The sequence below is a fragment of the Elgaria multicarinata genome, chromosome 11 (genome assembly GCF_023053635.1).
Source record: "Elgaria multicarinata webbii isolate HBS135686 ecotype San Diego chromosome 11, rElgMul1.1.pri, whole genome shotgun sequence".
NCBI classification, from domain to species: Eukaryota; Metazoa; Chordata; class Lepidosauria; order Squamata; family Anguidae; genus Elgaria; species Elgaria multicarinata.
The window spans coordinates 41,758,210-41,780,014 of record NC_086181.1 but is presented as its reverse complement, the minus strand read 5'-3'; the positions used below and the strand labels follow the sequence as shown (position 1 = coordinate 41,780,014).

The 21,805-nt window shown below is 45.1% G+C and overlaps 1 protein-coding gene across 1 annotated transcript; it reads right to left on the bottom strand.

Moving 5' to 3' along the window:
• Positions 1–3,009: 3,009 nt before the first annotated feature.
• Positions 3,010–13,656, bottom strand: LOC134405914 (vomeronasal type-2 receptor 26-like). Its single transcript, XM_063137166.1, has 6 exons — positions 13,502–13,656; positions 11,945–12,236; positions 10,661–11,530; positions 8,428–8,655; positions 8,071–8,197; positions 3,010–3,911 (listed from the first exon to the last, which is right to left on the bottom strand). Exons 1-6 carry the CDS (start codon positions 13,654–13,656, stop codon positions 3,010–3,012), a joined length of 2,574 nt encoding a protein of 857 aa, XP_062993236.1.
• Between the last annotated feature and the right edge of the window lie 8,149 nt (positions 13,657–21,805).

The window sequence follows — 21,805 nt, the reverse complement described above, 5'->3', positions numbered from 1 at the left end:
AGCTAGGCTACCTCTGTCCAGATAAGGGAGTAGTTGGATTATTATTATTATTATTATTATTATTATTATTATTATTATTATTATTATTATTATTATTATTTTATATAGCACCATCAATGTACATCAACCTAAGCTGATAAAAGGTGCTCTTTGCCACTGAGTTCACCTGTGCCTCAATTGACAGTTCTGGAGCCAAGAGCACCCCCAAAGTATGGACCCGATCCTTTAGGGAGAGTGCAACCCCGTCCAGGACAGGGCAAACATCACCTCGCCGGACAGATGAACCACCCGCTAACAGTCCCTCCGTCTTGTCTGGATTGAGTCTCAGTTTGTTAGCCCTCATCCAGTCCATTCCCTTGCCCAGGCACTGGTTCAGAACAGTCACTGCCTCACCTGGGTTTGATGAAAAGGAAAGGTTTTAGCTGGGTATCATCCACATATTGATGACACCTCAGTCCGCATCTCCAGATAACCTCCCCCAGGGTCTTCATGTATATGTTAAACAGCATAGGGGATAAGATAGAGCCCTGTGGAACCCCAGGGCTTAGGAGCCATGGCACAGAGCAACAATCCCCCAGCACCACCTTCTGGAATCGGCCATTCAAGTAGGAGTGGAACCACTGCAACGCAGTAACTCCAACTCCCAGCTCAGACAACCTATCCAGAAGGATACCATGGTCGATGGTATCGAAGGCTGCTGAGAGGTCCAGGAGAACCAACAGGGTCGCACTCCCCCTGTCTCTCTCCCGGCAGAGGTCATCCCACAGGGCGACCAAGACAGTTTCTGTTCCAAAACCAGGCCTGAAACCTGATTGAAATAGATCTAGATAATCTGTTTCATTCAAGAGTGACTGGAGTTGTCCTGCAACCACCTGCTCAAACACCTTGGCCAGGAAAGGGATATTAGCCACCGGCCTGTCGTTGTTAACGTCCTCCGGGTCCAGATTAGGCTTCTTCAGTTAGAGGTTAAAGCCCCGCCAAAAATCAGGGGATGATGTGATTTGCTTGAAACTTGCCATGAATGTGGATCTAGATGGCATCTGTGAGGGCGCCTGCTTCCAAGTTTTTATGTGTCCAAATGTTGGAGTAAATCCCATGTCTTAAAATGGGGTGTCTGATTTTCAAAAATTCCCCGAAAATCAGGGGATGTTTGAATTTCCTTGAGGCTTGGCATGCATGTGTATAAATGGATATGCTATCATGCTGCTGAGCTTGAGGTTTCTTACGTTAACAGGAAAAAAGTTGTAGGCTTTTTTGGATTTCAATGCAAGTCTGGGGGGGGGGAATCTGGAAGAGAAGCGGATTGGTGGGTTCGTGCACACCACTAGTGGGTACCTTGCAGTGGTGCATTGCCTATTAGTTATTTTACTTAGTATATGATTTAAGGTTGTGCATGTGAATTTACTGGGGCTACTGCTTCAAAACACTGAAAAAAGTCCAATCAAAAGACAGGGTCACTGCAATTTATATAGAAAATCCAACACAGCTGTAGAATTATACAAAAGGCTTGCATTTATAATTATTACAGAAATAAATTGTCAGATTCAGAACATATGCTTGATATTTGATATGTGAAGGCTATACAATTATGCAAATGAAAGGAAAGTTTTGAATTCCTACACTTCAGAAGGACACTATTATGACATACCAGAAGGGAAGAATGAAAACCATTTATGAATTATGATACGGCTGATTTTGCTATGGAGGAGGAATGTTTCCAATACTTTTAAAGGAATATATCTTACTGAACATTTACTGTGGTGCCCCCCTCTCTCCCCCCAGAGCTGTTTCCACCCTATCTATACCAGCTGGCTCAATTCCAGTGTCAACACATTTTAATGAGACATTGTACTGTTTCCTGAAATAGGGATGGGTGAATTTGTTATCTTTGGCTTCTCTTCCGTTTTGATTGATTTTTAATCAAAACTATTGTTTCATCAAATTACGAAAAAAAACGTTCATTTTGATAAATTCTTATCTAAAAATAAACTGGAAACATGCATACACATCTGTTCCAGCTCATACGGTTGATATAAAATGAAAATTATATGATACACTAGCTGCACCCAGCGTAACATACGCCGTTGTAGCATATCTTAACAATGCTGCCCCTCGCCTGACTCCTCCGGACTTTCCAAGGTAAACCTCAACCCTTTCTGCCTCTTCGCTCCCCCCCACCATGAAGGGGGCAGCACCATGGTCCAGAGCATGAGCAAGGCACGGCTGGGCCTGGGGCTATCAGGAGGCAAGCAGCCTCCCACCCAGCCACCAAGGGCCCTGGCCATGCCTCACTCATACTCTGGAACATGGTGCTGCCCACTTCATGGGGTTGGGGAGTGAAGAGGCAGAAAGGGGGGAGGTTTACCTTGGAAATCCCGGAGAAGTTGGGTGAGGGGCAGTTTTGTTAAGATATGCTACAACGGCGTATGTTACGCCGTGAGCAGCTAGTATATCATATAATTTTCATTTTATATCAAATGTATTTTGAGCAGCAGAAAGTAAGAGCATCCTGATCATGCTTGTACAGAAGCATTAAGATATTACGTGTTGTTACTGTTGCTTAGCAACCTGTATCAGCTGAAGCCTGTACGGAAACATACCTAAGCGACAAAATGGAGACAGCAGAGGAAGGAACATCAAGTTTGGTTATTGATTTTGTGGTGGCCATCAGGAATGGTGAATGAAGACATAGTTCTGGGAGAGGACGAGTAATATTGATAGTTGGACTCAGCTGACACAGCTGTTGGTCCAAGTTGGCTCTCCTTGGAAACAGCTGCTGAGTTAATCCATTCTGGGAAAGGAGGAGTGAAAGAACATTTGTCTGAAGCGAGGCTAACATGAAAGGTCTCAATGTCCTACTTCTAAGCCCTCTGGTGATAGACAGAGATGATAGGTGAATTCTGTAACATGAGTTGAACACGGTTGTCTGATATCTTTTAAAATTACCCACACTGCCTCAATGCATTGGACACCAGGGAAGTAATATATTGAACTGTAAAGTTTGATGCTCTAATTCTTTCTCCCCATTATCAGTTCCCTGTTGTTCAGCTCAGGCTTGAAGAGAAGAATGTAACATTTTGGAGAGAAGATACAGCCTAACAACCCAGCACTAGAAGCTAAGATAGAGAAGATCTCCACTGCGACCATGTATTTGCCCTTGGTGCTCAGGTAGGCTGGAAAAAATGACAACCAAACACTGCAGAACATCAGCATACTAAAGGTGATAAATTTGGATTCATTAAAGGTGTCTGGCAAATTCCTAGCTAAGAAAGCCACGGAAAAGCTGATGATGGATAGTAGTGCCATGTAGCCTAGGACAAGATAAAACATGATGGCAGAACCTACATGACATTGCACAGTGATTTCTTCAGGGACTGACTGCATGTCTAAATCCAGGAATGGGGGAGAGGTTGTGAGCCACACAACACAAATGCCAACTTGAATGAGGGAGCAAGAAAGAATAATGGAGGTGGCCAGTCTTTTTCCCACCCACTTCCTCATGGTAGACCCTGGCTTGTTGGCCATGAAAGCTACAACCACAGTGATGGTTTTGGCCAACACACATGAAACAGCCACTGAGAAGATCAAACCAAAAACTGGTTGTTGAAGAAGGCAAGTCAGTTTCTCAGGCTTTCCGAGGAACAACAAAGAAGAGAGGAAGCAAAGCAGGAGAGAGACGAGGAGAGTGTAAGTGAGGCCCCGATTGTTGGCTTTGACTATGGGGGTATCCCTGTGCTTAATAAAGGTGTGCAGCACCAAGACTGTGATCAAGGAAAAAGAAACAGCAATGGAAGCTAAACTTTTCCCTAAGGGTTCTTCAAAGGACAGGAAGCTTATGACTTTTGGGATGCATTCATCTTGGTCTTTGTTTGGATATAGATCTTCTGGGCATTCAGAGCAGTCATCAGGTCCTGAAAAAGAAAGAAAAGGGTTCTCATCTGAATGCTGAGTTATGTGAACTTAGGGCTTTGCTAGACGAGGCCTTAGCACACCTTGAGACCCGGTTTCCCTGATGACGCACAGGGGAATCTGGGCCCAGGCCACACTGCGGCCTCCTCTAACGTGCCATAAGCAAGTCGCTTATGGCACGCCTTTTTCGCAGCCCCGGCCTCAGGCTGGAGCTGCAAAACGTCTAGCTACTTCCGTGGCTTTTTGCGGCTACTCGTTTACTCTCGAGTAGCGCCAGAAAGCCGCAGACCTGGCACAGCGCTCATACGAGCGCTGTGCCCATCGTGCCGGGGTGTGTGTGTGTGTGATCTGGGGGGGGATATGGGGGAGGAAAGGCCGGACCGGCAGGAGAGGGGAGGGCGGGGGGCGACGAACAGGAGATCGCGAAGGGGGACGGAGGGCGACAAACAGGAGATCGCGAGGGAGGGCGGATGGGGTGGGTTACATAAAAAAAAAACTTACCTTCTCCGGAGTCTTTGGGCCGCACCTGGCCCCTTTAAACTAAAAAAAAATGGCGGATGCTGCAGGGCTTGCGTCGTCCCTGCGCGTCCGGCGTCTGGAAGCTGAGGCGGCGCGCGCTAACGTTAGTGTGCCTTGGCCCCGCCTCCCTGCCGGAATAAGCCGGCAGGTCTAGCAAAGCCCTTAGTTATGTGAACCCTTTCCACCACTAACTTCATTTGATTTTATCAGTTCTTCTGCAGAAAACTATCTTATGATTTGAAATTCTGAGTTTGTCTTGTCCGCAATTACTTTGGTATACTAGAGGGATACTCCCAAATCCCAAAAGTCGTTACAGTACATGCACATGGTGGGAGTTCCCTCTTCCAGTGTGTTGAAGGACATTAATCTTAAGGCTCAACTACACCAAGCAGCATAGTCCACTATGAAAGCAGTATGAACATGGTATATGAAATAGGCATGTGCTCCACTCCGATTAGGAGCGTAGAAGCAGTAGCGGATTGGCCTGCTCCGCCTTACCTAGAGGCGGAGTAGAAGTGGACCGCGGACCCCTAGAAGCAAGGCGAAGAGAAGCGGCCATTTTTCGGAGCTCCTAGTTCAGGCGGAGCGCTCCAATCGCCATCTTCAAACATTTCGCCCATAGGATAGCATTGCGGAAAACAATCAGGGATAACTGGGTTGATTTTTAAGCTATCGTTCTGAAAATTCTTGTGCACAGAGAGTCGTGAATGGGGGTCATTTTGAGACTACTCTCACCTCTCTCCATCGTGCGGGTCGCGTGCTAGAATTTTTTAAAAATCGGGTCAACAAACGGACAGCACTGCTCAAACGGCGGTTTTCGCCCATAGGATTGCATTGAGGAAAACAATCGGGGATAACTGGGTTGATTTTTAAGCTATCGTTCTGAAAATTCTTGTGCACAGAGAGTCGTGGATGCGGGTCATTTTGAGACTACTCTCACCTCTCTGCGTGGTGTGGGTCGCACGCTAGAATTTTTGGAAAAATCGGCGGGAAAAATACCTTTTTCAAAGGGCTGAGGGGCAGAGTCAGCTCCCAGTCATGATCACATGATCCCAAAGTTAGAGGAGGGCATAGGCAAAACGGGTAACTTGGGATTCTGGGAAACTTCTCTTTCTTCATCTGAACGGACTTTTCCCAGTGTTTTTTAACACAGTAGCCCCAACAATGCACAAACACAACCTGAAATCATATACTAAGCCAAGAATAAGAGATAGAAACACAGCACTGCTACCCACCCTAACTTTGGGGAACAACTGAAAAGATGTGGTGCAAGGGGATGAGCTCCCCTAGGGCATCTCATTGTGGACGTGCCCCCACTCTCTCCTGCACTGGAAGGCCATTAGAGCCTTCCAAAGAGAGTAAAACGGTGGAGCAATGCCTATCATGAGTCGAAGTCAGTGTTTACTTCTTAGTGGTGGAGCGATGCCTATTATGAGTTGAAGTGAGCATTTACTTCTCAAGCTCAGAGCTGTTGGTGAAGCAATGGCTTTCTTGAGCTGAACTGGCAGCTGCTTCCCCTTCCCCCGGGCACGACCCCCTATTGCTGGTAAAAGACAGATATAGCCTTTTTTAAAAAATTCTTCTTGCTGTTTATTGAGCAACAATAATGTGCAAATTGATGGAGCTATCGGAAGGGGTGTGAATGGGGTGTTGGATTTTCATAAATTCCCCCAAAATCAGGGGATGATGGGACTGCCTTGAGTCTTGGCGTGCATGTGTATCCCTGGATAAGCTGTCATGGTGGCAAGTTTGAGGTTTCTAACGTGCAAATTGACGGAGCTATCGAAAGGGGTGTGAATTGACGGAGCTATCGAAAGGGGTGTGAATTAGGGTTATGGGTGGTGCGTTAGAGGTTAGAGCCCCGCCAAAAATCAGGGGATGATGGGACTGCCTTGAGTCTTGGAGTGCATGTGTATCCCTGGATAAGCTGTCATGGTGGCGAATTTGAGGTTTCGAACATGCAAATTGACGGAGCTATCGAAAGGGGTGTGAATGGGGTGTTGGATTTTCATAAATTCCCCAAAAATCAGGGGATGATGGGAATGCCTTGAGTCTTGGCGTGCATGTTTATCCCTTGATAAGCTGTCATGGTGGCATGTTTGAGGTTTCAAACATGCAAATTGATGGAGCTATCGAAAGGGGTGTGAATGGGGTGCCCGATTTTCAAAAATTCCCCAAAAATCAGGGGATGATGGGATTGCTTTGAAACTTGGCGTGCGTGTGTATACCCCCATGAGGTGTCATGGTACCAAACGTGAGGTTTCTAACTTGAACAGAAAAAAAGTTGAATTTTTTTTAGCTTTCAATGCAAGCCTATGGGGAAAAAAACGGAGCTCCGATCTGGATCCGGAGCTCCGAGCGGAGCGGAGCGGAAGTGGGCGGAGCGGGGGTGGGCGAAGCGGCCCGCTCTGAAAATCGCGGATCTGCAAGTGAAGCGGAGCGGGGGGTCCGTGCACACCCCTAATATGAAAGGCAGGAGCCACACTACTGCTTTATAGTGTAATTGAAGTGCACTGACAACTGTTGGGGCCCATGACACATCTACACCAAGCAGGATATAACACTACAAATGTGGTCTGAAAGCGGTATATGGTATGTGTCATGGCAATAGTTCTCAGTGCACTTCAATACCACTATAAAGAATTAGTAGGGATGTGCTCCGCTTCTAATCGGATCGGAGAAGCAGTAGCAGAGCGGCGGGCTTCGCCTGCCCTTAAGGCGGAGGCGAAGAGGATTGGGGGGCCGGCGGAGCGTGGCGAAGAGGATCGAGGTGAAGGCGGATCCTTCGCCTCGATTCGGAGCTCCGCCAGAAAGGTAAGTGGGGTTTACCGGGCCCTGCTGCTGTCGCTGTCGCCCATGCGGCGACAGCAGCAGGGCCCGGTAACGCCCCCCGCCCTCCTCTCCCTTACCTGCCTCCGTCCGCGGTCCATCAGCATCTCCAATTGAGCCTGTGGTTCCAGCAGGAAGTCTGGGCCGCACGGCCCAGACTTCCTGGTGGAACCACGGGCTCAATTGATGATGGTGACGGACCGCGGACGGAGGCAGGTAAGGCCCCCCTCCCCCTTGGTCCCTTACCGGGCTCTGCCGCCGTCGCCGCATGGGCGGCGATGGCGGCAGGGCCTGGTAACCCCCCCCGCCCTCCTCTCCCTTACCTGCCTCCGTCCGGGGTCTGTCAGCATCTCCAATTGAGCCCGTGGTTCCAGCAGGAAGTCTGGGCCGCACTTGCGGCCCAGACTTCCTGGTGGAACCACGGGCTCAATTGAAGATGGCGATGGACCACAGACGGAGGCAGGTAAGGCCCCCCTCCTCCTTACCGGGCTCTTCCGCCGTCGCCGCATGGGCGGTGATGGCGGCAGGGCCCGGTAACCCCCCCTATGGGGGGGGACCGGAGCTCCAATCCGGATCCGGAGCTCTGAGCGGAGTGGAGTGGGCACAGGCGGAGTGGGGGCGGGGCGGAGAGGGCCGATCCGAAAATGGCAGATCTTAAAGTGAAGCGGAGTGGGGGGTCCGTGCACACCCCTAAGAATTAGTATGGCTTTTGCTTTTTATACACTGCTTTCATACCGCTTTCATAGTGGGATATCCTGCTGGGTGTAGATGAGCCCTTAGTTACTATTATACATGGTGCATCATATCACCTACTAGTTTGATTTGAAATCTTCCCTTTTGGACATCGATTACAATCGTAACAGCAAAACTTCTTCCCTTCCACCTTTGTCTTCCGATATCCAGGTTGGCAGGAATCACTACATACAGAAATTGGCAGGATCTGTATTTAAAGATGTACAGGAATTATGATGAGAGTGTACAATAGGTGTCAGCTGGTATACAAATAAACTGGTGATCATTTGGAATGGAAAAGTGCAGATAATAGTGAATGCAACAGTCAACCAGAACTTTCCAGATCATTTGAGCAATCCAGTCGTGAAAGTGATATTTCTTATTTCTGACTTATAATGATGGCCCCACCAAGAATATTTAATATCATAAAATCCACACCTGATTATACCCGCTGTGCCAAACAATCATGTCCTTATTAATGGTGAATTCTTCTCCTTCAAGACCATTGGGATCAACCCATCCAATTTTAACTTTAAGGAAGGAGCTGTTTGGAAATGTTACCAAGTTTGTAATATCAAATCCCGCTTGTATTTCCCTGTTATCATTCAAAGATATTTTTTCTCCAGCGGAGTTGTTAAATGAAAAGTGTTGAAGAAATTGGTGGAGCTAGTTGAGAGGGAAAGAGGGAGAGAGAGAGAAAATATTGTTTGCTTAATATAAAAAAATAATCAAAACATCTTAACCTGTTAATATGGAGAACAATCCAGACTTTGCCCATTGCTAGATGAGGAGTTAGTGCGGTATGAGGCCCGGTGTCCCTCATAGAATCATAGAATAGCAGAGTTGGAAGGGGCCTACAAGGCCATCGAGTCCAACCCCCTGCCCAGCACTCCAGCCTATCAAGATCACTTTGAAGTTTGTTTCTGTCTTCCAGGGTATTAGCTAACCCACCCAATTTTGTGTCATCTGCAAATTTGATCAGCGTTCCCTGCACCTCCTCATCCAAATCATTAATAAAAATGTTGAAGAGCACTGGGCCCAGGACTGAGCCCTGTGGCACCCCACTCGTTGCCTCTCCCCAGTTTGAGAAGGTTCCATTGATAAGTACTCTTTGAGTCCGATTCTCTGCATCCAGATGATGCACAGGGGATCCCAGGGTCAGGCCGGGCTAAGTCCTCCCTTGACCCGGGATAACCGAATGTGGTTATGGCCCAGCTTTTCTGCAGCCCCGGGCTGAGGCCAGGGCTGCAGAAGGTCTAGCAGGGTCCATGGCTTTTCCTGGCTGCTCGCTTACTCGTGAGTAGCCGGGAGAAGCCGCGGACTGGGCACACCATTCCATAGGAGCGCTGTGTCCATCGGGCGAGGGGGATCATGGGGGGGGAGGTGGGGGCCGGGGGAAAGAGTGGACACGGCAGGAGAGAGGGGGGAGAAGAATGGGGATAGGGCATGGCAAGCGGGGATGGGTATGGTGAGCGGGGATGGGCATGGTGGATGGGGGGGAGAAGAATTGGGACAGGGCATTGTGAGCGGGGGGAAGAAGAACGGGGACAAGGCATGGTGAGCGAGGTGTAGAAGAACGGGTACAGGGCCTGGCTCGCGGGGGGAGAAGAAAAGGGACAGGGCATGGCGAGCGGGGATGGGCATGGCGGACGGGGACAGGACATGGCAGATAGGGGGAGAATAACAGGGACAGGTCATGGCGGACGGGGGAAGAAGAACAAGGACAGGGCATGGCAAGCGGGGGTGAGTAGAATGGGGTCAGGGCATGGTGAGCGGGGATGGGCATGGCAGACGGGGGAGAAGAACGGGGACAGGGCATGATGGACGGGAGGAAGAAGAACAGGGACAGGGCATGGCAGACGGGACAGAACATGGTGGATGGGGGAAGAAGAATGTGGACAGGGTATGGCGAGCGGGGGGAGAAGAATGGGAACGGGCATTGCGGGTGGGGACAGGGAATGGCGAGCGGGGAGAGGACAGGTGAGCCAGTGGGCTGGGGGGCATCAGGCATTGTGGGGGGAGGAAATGAGGGGCAGGGGGAGTTGGGTAACCCTTTATTTATTTATTTTTTAAAAAACTTCTTACCTTTCCGTTGGTGTGCTCCTGCGGACATGGCCCTTAAAGTCCTAAAAACACTGGACAACGTGACGGGGCTTTCCCTTACCCTGTCGCATGTTACATCTAGAAAAGGGCGACAGCGCGCGCTAGCTGTAGCGCAGCGTCGCTCCTACTTCCCACCGGATTATCTGGTAGGTCTAGCAAGGCCATTAGTCACATGTAGAGTAAATCTACTAAAATCAATAGGACAAGTCAGAGATGACAAAAACTTTTAATGTTTTCACCAAGGCCGTAGCTTGACCCAAGGTTTATCCTAGGATTGTCCTGGGGTTGAACCTGTTCAACTAAGTGCCACACAGGGTATCCAGCGCTCAGGCAGGGAAGATGATCCCAGGATGATCCTGGGATAAACCTTAGATCTAGCTATGGCCTAAGTCTACTCTAAGGATGACTAGGGCTGAATTCCACCCATTCTTTTATGCACAAATATCCACTCTGAAAAAATGATTTTGTAATTTTCTTATTTTGTAGGTTGCAATCACAGAATACACTGAATACAGCACGGATAATGTATGTGACCCCATTCACCAATTATTTGGGAAACAAGTGTTACCTGCCAAGGTTGCAGATTCTTTAGTTCAACACTTTTGGCACCCACCATTCCTCTGTGGTTGGCCCGAGATGAGCAAAGGGCATGTAAAGCATGTGCTACAGCATAAGCTGCATTATAAATACTGTAGCTGTGGCCGGTCATGGGCATTTCAAAAGCATGCGCAGGGAGGTTCTCCAGCCTCTCCTCCCCAGTGCATCTTCCAGAGACCTTGTAAGGTACCAGGGGATCTGGGAAAGAACAGTCAAATGCTTGTTCCCAGAACAGCTCCAGGAAGTCATCTGCTTTTGACCAATCAGGTTTTAGCATCTGAAGAAACTTCTCAAACCCAAAAAGTTCATTTGAGTGAATCTGGAAGTATATGGCGCCTTGGAACACTTGCAAATTGGAATCCCGGCTTACATCTGCTAGTATAAAATCAATCTGGGCTGTTATAATCCATACCTTTCCAACAAATATATTTTCCTTATGTTCAGGAATTTCTATTTCATATAAATGATAATATATAAACATTAAGGTAAATATTTCACCATAGATGACAAATATTTTAGATTTCCCAAAATAGATAAGCCTATAATAATTATTGTCTATAAAATCTCCTTTAGTTAGTTTTCTGTTAATACTTGCTCGGGCAGGGATTGGTATTGTGAAGTCTGAACAGATTCCATTCTCGGAAAGCAATGGCTCAAAGTCCTGCAGGAAACGTTCTCCTTGATCATCATCCACCACAAAGAGCCCAACCCACGTCCATCCGAAATACTTAAACAAGCGGATAATTCCCTTATACTGATAGGCTTCATTTGGGACCATGCGGTAAAAAGAGGGGAACTGCATCATTTCACTCTCTGCTTGGGCATATGAGCCATAGGTGAGCTGAAAGAATTGTCATCATCATCATCAGCAGCAGCAGCAGCAGCTTCACAACCACCATCACCATCTGTGCTACTAGTATGCTATAATATGAGCAAAATAATAAATTCATCAAATATTATTGAAGCCACAATCAGACTGGGGATAAGTGAGAATCATGAATTCATCCAGAATATTAGGTCCCATTTAAAAACAACAACTCTTAGTTATTTTTTTAATGAAATATATATGCATCTCTAGGGCATACTAAGAAGGAGATCGTAGATTCCTGACTCTTATCCTTAAAAAAGTGGTGGGAGCAAAGTGTCAGTGGTGAAGGGCAGTTGTCCTTCCCAGTTCTACCTCTCTCCCATTTGCTGCCCCAACTGCTCCCATTGCTAGCCTGTAGAGATGTTGACCCCCAAGAAAAGGTCTTACCTGTGGAATCTTGTAGATATTTAATAGTTTTGCCATGTGTAGTGAGGCATCAAAGGCAAGTGCCCCAATGATGGCTATTAGTTTTTTGTTGGCATCGCATTCATAGTTGGGGACAAATCTGTGGGATTTGAAGAGAAGGTCCAGGGTGGTACGATAGGTCATCTGAGCATCGTTGTAGCTGTCATAGATGTGGAATCCAAGTGTGACATTCGGTAAGATCTTGGGATTCTTATTGATCTCATTGACAGCAAAATCCAAGGCCAAGATGTGCTGGTAGAACTTTGTCACCACCCTGAAAATTAAGACAAACAGCCTTTCATTGGAGAATTCTACTACACAAAAATTCTAATTGTATTTCTGCTTGGGCCTGATGGGTGTTGGAATCCAGCAACATTTGGAATGACACAGCTCCTCCACCCATGCTTCAGCATCTGTGCACTAAATCCATGCTGCACATGACAATAATGCTGGTGTTCACGTTCCAGTTTGCCTTTAACTATGAAATCAGGCCACCATACATTTTTTTTAAAACAAACAAAATCATTGCTAATTTTAAGAACACATTACGAGAGCAAGTTAAGAAGTAATTTTCAGTTAAGAAAGGATTATGAGAAAAAAATGTGAGATTGTGGGAAAGGAGTGCAGAAAATTTAATTTGGTGAAATGGTATTTATTATTATTATTATTATTATTATTATTATTATTATTATTATTATTATCAATTACATTTATATACCACCCCATAGCTGAATCAAGGAAAAGGCATAGTAAGCAATGTAATGTCTAGGAGGCATTAACTTCTACCATTTAAATGCCTAGAAGGTGTTCCATTTCTAATACAGATAACTACATGTGGAGTATTGAGTGGCTCACGTTTTCTACATGTTATCACATCACTGACAGATGAGTATATGTGGTCTATTGCTCCCAAATGGAACATCACATTCTTTGGCTGTAAGATTCATCATTTAGAGAAAGACGTTGGACCTCCAGTTAAACGTATCCTCACCTCGCAGTTGGACAGCTCCAGATCAGAGATCCAGGCAGCCAGACCCCCTAATCCAGGATATTGTAAGCTTTAAGAATCTCAAGCAGAACATTCTGATCTATTCCCACCCAATTGTTCCCTCCCTCCTCCCCCGCAGGTGATCCTCATCATTGTCCCTGTTCAGATGAAACACGAAGCCATGGTGATTAAGCACTGTGTAGTTCTGACATCTACACTGATGAGTATTTTTATACAATTTTTGGCTGCTGCTTTATTTTTATTTTTAGATTTTTATGTCTTCTTGCTTGTTAGACTTAACCTGATTATTATTATTTTTTAAAAAAAGTAAAAACTTTTTCTTCTCCTAATTTTTCAAATTTCAATATAGTTTGTAATGTCTGCAAGTGGTGACACACATCCTGAGGAATTATTTCATTTAGAAGGAGAATGTATAAGCATATATGTCAAGTGTCAATCTTTTAAATGAAATTGGTATTTAGTGTTTGAGGTTTATGATCTGGCCAAATTGAAATGAAACAGAAAGAAGGAGGAGGAGGAGAAATTCTTACATTCTGAATTCAGAGAACTCCTGCCAAGGACATTCCTTGAAATTAAATGCTGGGGAAAACGAAGCAATCTGAGAAACCATCCCACCGATAATGAAGTCCCCTGACTGATATGACTCAAATGCAAGAGGGGCAGGATCAATAGTGAGACAATTCATTGTATCGACTTCACACACCCAATGGAGAAGTAGCAGCAACAACAGTAACACTGGAAATCCACTATTTTGATGCCAAGCCTTCTCTCTGGATGCAAACCGTCCTGCATCCATCTTCAGTTTATGCTTGGATTCAGGAGGCTACCTTGGCTGGCACCAGATTTTGCCAATGTACTATGTAGTTGGAGACTTCTCTGCCTTCTCTATAGTAGCAACATGGTTACAAATGCCAACAGAGATTAGAAGCCTGGCCTAGAAAAGGGGGAGGAAAAGCAACCATTGGAGATCAAAGTGACAGAGCCCTGCCTGCCTCTTGCCCTCCATGGCACACGTGGAGGGCTATTTGTAACATGTTTCATGACAGTTTTCAGCTTTCTAAAAACCCATTGGACCTGGGGAAAACAAATTACAGTGGTTTCAGTAATGACAGGGAAGATAATCATTTCTTTTCTCTGAGTGGCAACATGGTTCACAAACATGTTTTTTTCAATTCTGAGAAAAGTTTGATTTGCTCATTAGTGGGACAAAAAACAGATGGGTTTAACGTATCAGTCATGAGGAAACAGCAGAAGTTATTTCTGGCCATCAGATGAAGTCATCAGCTTGGTGTAATGTTTCCTGGTGAAATGAAGCCCACACTGCAGCTCCATTTAAAAAAAAAAAAAAAAAGTTGTAATCAAATAGGGATGTGCACGAACCCCCCCCCCGATCCGCTTCTCTTCCAGATTCACAACTTCCGGATTGGGTCCGCTCTGCTCCACTCCGCTCCGCCTATGGTCCACTCCGCTTTGCTGCGAAGCTCCGGATCCGGATCGGAGCTCCGCTGTCCCCCTCCATAGCCTTGCATTGAAATCCAAAAAACCCTACAACTTTTTTTATGTTAATGTTAGAAACCTCAAACTAGGCACCATGATAGCTTATCCATGTATACACATGCATGCCAAGCCTCAAGCAAATCCAAGCATCCCCTGGTTTTCGGGGAATTTTTGAATATCTTTCACCCCATTTGCAGACATGGGATTTACTCCTACAATTTGACAGATAAAAACTTCAAAGCAGGCACCCTCACAGTTGCCATCTAGATCCACGTTCGTGGCATGTTTCAAGTAAATCCCATCATCCCCTGACTTTTGGCAGGGGTTTAACCTCTAAAGCATCACCCCTAACCCCAATTCACACCCCTTTCGATATCTCTGTCAATTTTCATGTTAGAAATGTCTAATTAGGCACCGTGACACCTAATGCATGTTTACACGTGAATGCCAAGCCTCAAGCAAATCCAAGGCTCCCCTGATTTTGGGGGGATTTTTGAAAATCGGACATTTTGACAGATAAAAAATTTGAAGTGGGCACCCTCACAGATGCCATCTAGATCCACATTCATGGCACGTTTCAAGCAAATCCCATCACCCCTGATTTTTGGCGGGGTTTAACCTTTTAACTCAACCCATTTCAAGTCCCATGCTAGAACTCTGTCAATTTTCAAAGAGTACTTATCAATGGAACCTTCTCAAACTGGGGAGAGGCAACGAGTGGGGTACCACAGGGCTCAGTCCTGGGCCCATTGCTCTTCAACACTGTTATTAATGAGGTGCAGGGAACGCTTTTCAAATTTGCAGATAACACAAAATTGGGTGGGATAGCTAATACCCTGGAAGACAGAAACAAACTTCAAAGTGATCTTGATAGTCTTGATAGTGCTGGGCTGAAAACAACAGGATGAAATTTAATAGGGATAAATGCCAAGTTCTACATTTAGGAAATAGAAACCAAAGGCACAGTTACAAGATGGGGGATACTTGGCTCAGCAATACTACAAACGAGAAGAATCTTGGAATTGTTGTAGATTGCAAGCTGAATATGAGCCAACAGTGCGATATGGCTGCAAGAAAGGCCAATGCAATTTTGGGCTGCATTAATAGAAGTATAGCTTCCAAATCCCGTGAGGTACTGGTTCCTCTCTATTCGGCCCTGGTTACGCCTCATCTAGAGTATTGTGTCCAGTTCTGTGCTCCACAATTCAAGAAGGACGCAGAGAAGCTGGAGCGTGTTCAAAGGAGGGCAACCATGATCAGGGGTCTGGAAACAAAGCCCTATGAAGAGAGACTGAAAGAACTGGGCAGGTTTAGCCTGGAGAAGAGAAGATTGAGGGGAGACATGATAGCACTCTTCAAATACTTAAAAGGTTGTCACACAGAGGACAGCCAGGATCTCTTCTCGATCCTCCCAGAGTGCAGGACATGGAATAACAGGGTCAAGTTAAAGAAGCCAGATTCCAGCTGGACATCAGGAAAAACTTCCTGACTGTTAGAGCAGTACGACAATGGAATCAGTTACCTAGGGAAGTTGTGGGATCTCCCACACTAAAGGCATTCAAGAGGCAGCTGGACAAGCATCTGTCAGGCATGCTTTAGGGTGGATTCCTTCATTGAGCAGGGGGTTGGACTCAATGGCCTTGTTGGCCCCTTCCAACTCTGCTATTCTATGATTCTATGATTCTTTTTTCATTTGTATGAACATTTTGTAAATATTTTCCCCAATGTATGCAGCAGTTTTGAATGTCTTGGAATGCACATTTATTTTAGTCATAGAACACAAGAGGAAAGAAAATCCAAGAGTGAATCTGCTATCCTACCACGGGATAATGTGGTTGGGCTTTTTATACTGGTTGTGTTTTTTATACTGTATTTTGTAATTGTGCTTTTAACCTGTTGGTTGTTTTATTGTGGTTTTAATTTTTGTGAACTGCCCGGAGAGCTTCAGCTATTGGGCGGTATAAAAATGTAATAAATAAATAAATAAATAACCACATAGCTCATTCCACCATAAAATCATAGAATAGTAGAGTTGGAAGGGGCCTATAAGGTCATCAAGTCCAACCCCCTGCTCAATACAGGAATTTACATTAAAGCATACTTGACAGATGGCTGTCCAGCTACAACTTGAATGCCATTAATGTGGGAGAGCCCACGACCTCCCTAGCTAATTGTTTCCATTATTGTACTGCTCTAACAGTCAGGAAGTTTTTTCCGATGTCCAGCTAGACATCATATCTTTCAGCCCTGTGTTCCAACCTATCAAGGCCACTTTGAAGTTTGTTTCTGTCTTCCAAGTTATTAGCTATCGACCAATTTCCAGTTTTTCTTGCCACTGTTGCCTTTTTTAATATGTTGAGACTTGGGAATTTGAAACTCTCTGCACAAGGCTGTCTCATCTCTGCCAGGTGTTTCCATGTAGTTATGATAAGATCAAGGTCTCATAGTCTTGATCTTATGATAAGATCAAGGTCTTGATGTTATGATAAGATCAAAATTTCCCCTGCTATAGCTAGGGAGTGTCTTCAAATTATCCATGAGGCATAGAAAGCGATAACAATTCCAGAACTTCATTTTGGCCACACTTGCCCATGAAACCCAGAAAAAAGTGGATTAAAGCCATGGTGATTAAGCCAGAAAGCCAGGCCATGTTCAGAAGACACCTTAAACCATGGTTTTAACTATGGTGAATAAAGCAAAAAAGCCTCGTTCACTTTGGTTAAAGCTGTGGTTTAAGGTGTCTTCTGAACACAGCCTGGCTTTCTAGCTTAATCGCCATGTTTAAAGACATGGTTTAAGGTGTCTTCTGAACAGGCCCAGTGCACGTTGCTTTCCTTCCCATTTGTGCTTCTAGTCATAGATCTAGGCCTTAGCTAGACCTACCTGACAGTCCGTGATGGAGGGGTGAAGATCTCGTGATGGTTTTATCACAAGATACCTCTCTGTTTACACGTGGCACGCGTCACCCTCAGACGGACAGGCATGTTGCCCACCATTTTCTTTTCTTTTCTTAAAGAGACAGCAGCACACAAACACTCATGCGCAAAAGTTTGTGGGTTTTTTTTTTTAAATCCCTGCTTCCCCCACCCGAATGGGCACAGTGCTCCTGAGGATCTCTGTGCCTCATGCGCGGGTCACAGCTCCTCGCGAGTAACTACAAGGAGCTGTGACAAACCGTGGCACCGAACCACTTGTTCTGTTGCCTCAGCCTTAGCCCAAGGCTGAAGAAAAACATGGCCTAAAGGGGAGGGTGAAATCCCGGAGCAAGGGAGGGATGATCCCTCCCTGATTCTGGGATCCCCTGTGTGTCATGTGGATGCACAGGGATGATCCTGGGGATGGGCCTGGGATTTCACCCAGTCTAGCTATGGCCCTAGTCATATAGATCCCATGGAGAGCTGAATGTCTGCCAGAAACCCACCCAGATTACATTCCAAGGTTTCTGACCTTGCTAAGCTACTAACATTGGTCTTACTTTAGATTATTGGATAGTGTATAGTAGGATCACTGCAATTTTGCATAGTAAGTCCAGCATGGCTGTGCAATTATACAAATGACTTCAATTTATAATCCAAATGCGTGGTCACTTGCAGAATCTAAGAAGAATATGAAGATAAGAAGTGATAAAATGGTTTTTATTTGGTACATAATGTTTGTACTATTATGTAACTGGCAGGGACAAACTTATAACAGGAAAGAATGAACAAATGAAAAGTATTTTAAAATTACTTTTTTTATGTATTTCAAATCACCATGCTGTTGTTTTCTACATGAAGAAGGAGTGTTTCTGATGCTTTTAAATAAACAGCTTTTATAAAATTCTAATGGTGATTTTTATTGAGGTACATGGAATTCTTTTAGAGCTGGTTTTTTCCCCATTTGTATAACAGCTTGATAGTGTGTCTAACTAGTTTCAAAGAGGCTACACATGAATAAGATGGTTTATCTGGGATAGTAGATAGATACTACTATCTCTTAGTAGTAGTTCCATTGCCTCAGTTCCTTAGACACCACAGAAGTAATGCATTGATTGGGAAGAGTGACGGTTATTATTTTCTCCTTATGAGCTGCTCCCTGTTGTTCAACTCAGGATTGAAGAGATTAATATAACATTTGGGGGAAAAGATACAGCCCAACAACTCAGCACTAGAAGCTAAGATAGAGAAGATCTCCACAGCTACTATGTATGTACCACTGGTACTCAAGGAGGTTGGAACAAAAGTCAACCAAACACTCCAAAAACCAGCATGCTGAAGGAGACAAACTTGGATTCATTAAAAGCAACTGGCAAATTTCTAGCTAAAAAAAGCCCTTTCCTTTGTGGTGTGTAAAGAGGTCACATACCCCTCTGGAGAGGGGATCCTGGTTCCACCTGGAGTCCATATCCCAATACTACTGATTAGTGCTTCGCCAAAAATTCTCCCACATATTTTTGACCATTCTCATTCAATTGGGCGATATAGAGGTGCAATAAAATAAATAAATAAATAAATAAATAAATAAATAAATAAATAAATAAATTTGATGTAAAATTGCTTTCAAAAAGTAATTGAAAGAAGAAATATTTTGGAGAAATTCTCTTGAGTTTGGTTTGGGGTTCTAGTACTTTCTTGACTTATGAAATGGCTGAGGAGTGTGAATAATTGTTTTGTCTTTCTTTGTACAATTATCTCTTTGATAGCCTGTAGCCTCCTTGGATTCCCACATTTCCCACACAGGGGAGGAGGTCATGAATTTATCCCTCCATAGGGACTTTTATGATCAAGAAGTGCAGGTAGTCTTGGAGACTGCAGAGCAATGTATAGAAAGAAAAAATACAGACAGTACCCTCAGCCAGCTCATGTTGATTAGGTAAGGTAAAAAAATATCTATGCCACCAACACACATTCAAAGTAAATTATATAAAAATAAATAAATAAATTCTGGCTACAGGGAGGGATGGAGGGAGGGTGGGAGCCAGAAAGCAAAAGTGGTTTATCCCTGGGTCGCCATGGGGTCAAACCTGTTCATCTAGGTGATACACAGGGGATCCAGTGCTCAGGCAGGGGCGAACCCTGGGTGATCCCAGGATAAACCTTAGGTCTAGCTTTGGCCTGGGTTGCTGGTGTACTTTGCCTTTATAAGCATTGCCCCACCCATACCTCATGCTGCACACATGCTGAGCATGCGTGCAACATATATTCCTCTTCCTTTCCCACCGGCACATGCTGGTAGGTTGGGCTTGGCAGCCCCTGCATTGGAGACAAGATGTAGCCAGAGTTTCCTTTTGGAAATGTAACATTAGGACAACCCTGGGGAAGGTGCTACACCCTGAAGAATGACAAAAAGAGCTCAACAGAATTTCAGTCAAGCAGTTTAAAAACCAAGTTAGGAGAATAGAAAATGCCTATCACGTTTCTTGTTTCTCTATTTTAATTGGGATGACTCTGAGAAGGACCAAACTTCCGGCTTTTGTTCACAGGCAGTACTCCTGTACATTTGATAAGAGAAGTTGATCTTCATGTTTTTGTCCTTATAAGCTGCTCCCTGGTGTTCATCTCAGGCTTCAAGCGAATAATGTAACATTTTGGAGGAAAGATACAGCCTAACAACCCAGCACTAGAAGCTAAGATAGTGAAGATCTCCACAGCTACGATGTATTTGCCCTTGGTGCTCAGGTAGGTTGGAACAAAAGACAGCCAAACACTGCAGAACATCGGCATACTATGGGTGATACATTTGGATTCATTAAAGGTAGGGCTGTGCACGGACCCCCCGATCTGCTCTGGATCCCGAACCGCAACTTCCAGATCGAGTCTGCTCCACCCTGCACCAATCCGCCTATGGTCCGCTCCGCTCCGCGGTGGGGCTCTGGATCTGGATCGGAGCTCTGCGTTTCCCCCCCCCATAGACTTGCACTGAAAATCAAATGCTTGTAAGTTTTTTACTTTTAATGTTAGAAACCTCAAAATCAGCACCACAAGAGCTTATACATGCATCCACATTCATGGCCAGTTTGAAGCAAATCTGAGCATCCAGTGATTTGTGGCAAATATGTAAATACCCCCACCCCATTTTCAGAAATGCAAGTATCTCTTTCATTTTTCAAGATACAAATTTGAAAATGGGCACTATTATTTATTTATTTATTTATTTATTTATTTATTTATTTATTTATTTATTTTAGAGTATTTTTATCCCGCCCCTCAGCCAAAAGGCTCTTGGAGCGGCTGACAATTTATCAATAAAGAAGACAGTCCCTGCCATCAGGCTTACATTCTAAAAAAGACACAAAGCACAAGGAAAAAGGGATGGGGAGGGAAGAAGGAAACTATCTCAGGTTCCACCTAGATACACGTTCTTGCCAAGTTTCAAGGAAATCCAACCATGTCCTGATTTTTAGCGATTAAAAAAAAACTTTTTAACCCTCCACCCTAACCCCAATTAACAAACCTTTCTACATCTCCATCACTTTTAACGTTATAGAAACCTCAAAACTGGCACCGTGAGAGCTTATCCATGTATCCACATTCATGGCCAGTTTGAAGCAAATCCAAGCATCCAGTGATTTTTTGGAGAATATGTAAAAATCCCCCACCCCATTTTCAGAAATGTATCTATCTCAGGGACATTCTAAAACATAGGACAGTACTTGCCCATGGGGAAACCATACTTGCCCATAGGAATTCATTGCAAAGTGCCTGCCCATAGGGAAACAGGACAATTCCCACCTATAGAGTGCTATGGGCAAGCGCTTTGCAATGGATCCCTATGGGCAAGTACTGTCCTTTGTTTTAGTACATCCCTTTATCTCAGGGATTTTGTAAGCTGCAGACAGCTAAATGGGCTTCTAAATAAATAGATGCCTCTTCATGGCCATTTGAAAGGAAATCCCGACATGCCATGAATTGTAGGGAATATTTAAAGATAAACCTAAATAAGAATCTTCAACACTTCAAAAATTAACAAGGAACTTCAACAGGGTGAGCGCAGCAGCAATGCAGCTGCCTTTTCATCACCAGGAAGGACTAATGCCCTGAGTCAAAGCAAGACACCCACAAACCAGCCCTGTGAGGTTGGCACAGAAGAGGAGAGGCAGAAGCAGGTGGCAGCTATGCCCTGGCCTGAAACACTGGGAGCGAGCATACAAGAGGCTTGTGGGGTGACCCACACAGCCCATCTACATCTCCCAGGCACCAGGAGGGCAGAGTGGCAGGCAGAGAGGTGACACACACACACACACGATATGCCATAGATCTATGGGGAAGTATGTCCCAGGCAGCAGATCCCAATACTCCACAATGACAGCACCCAGGCGGAGGCAGGAAAGCAAGCATGCAGCAGACAATTCTGGGGGC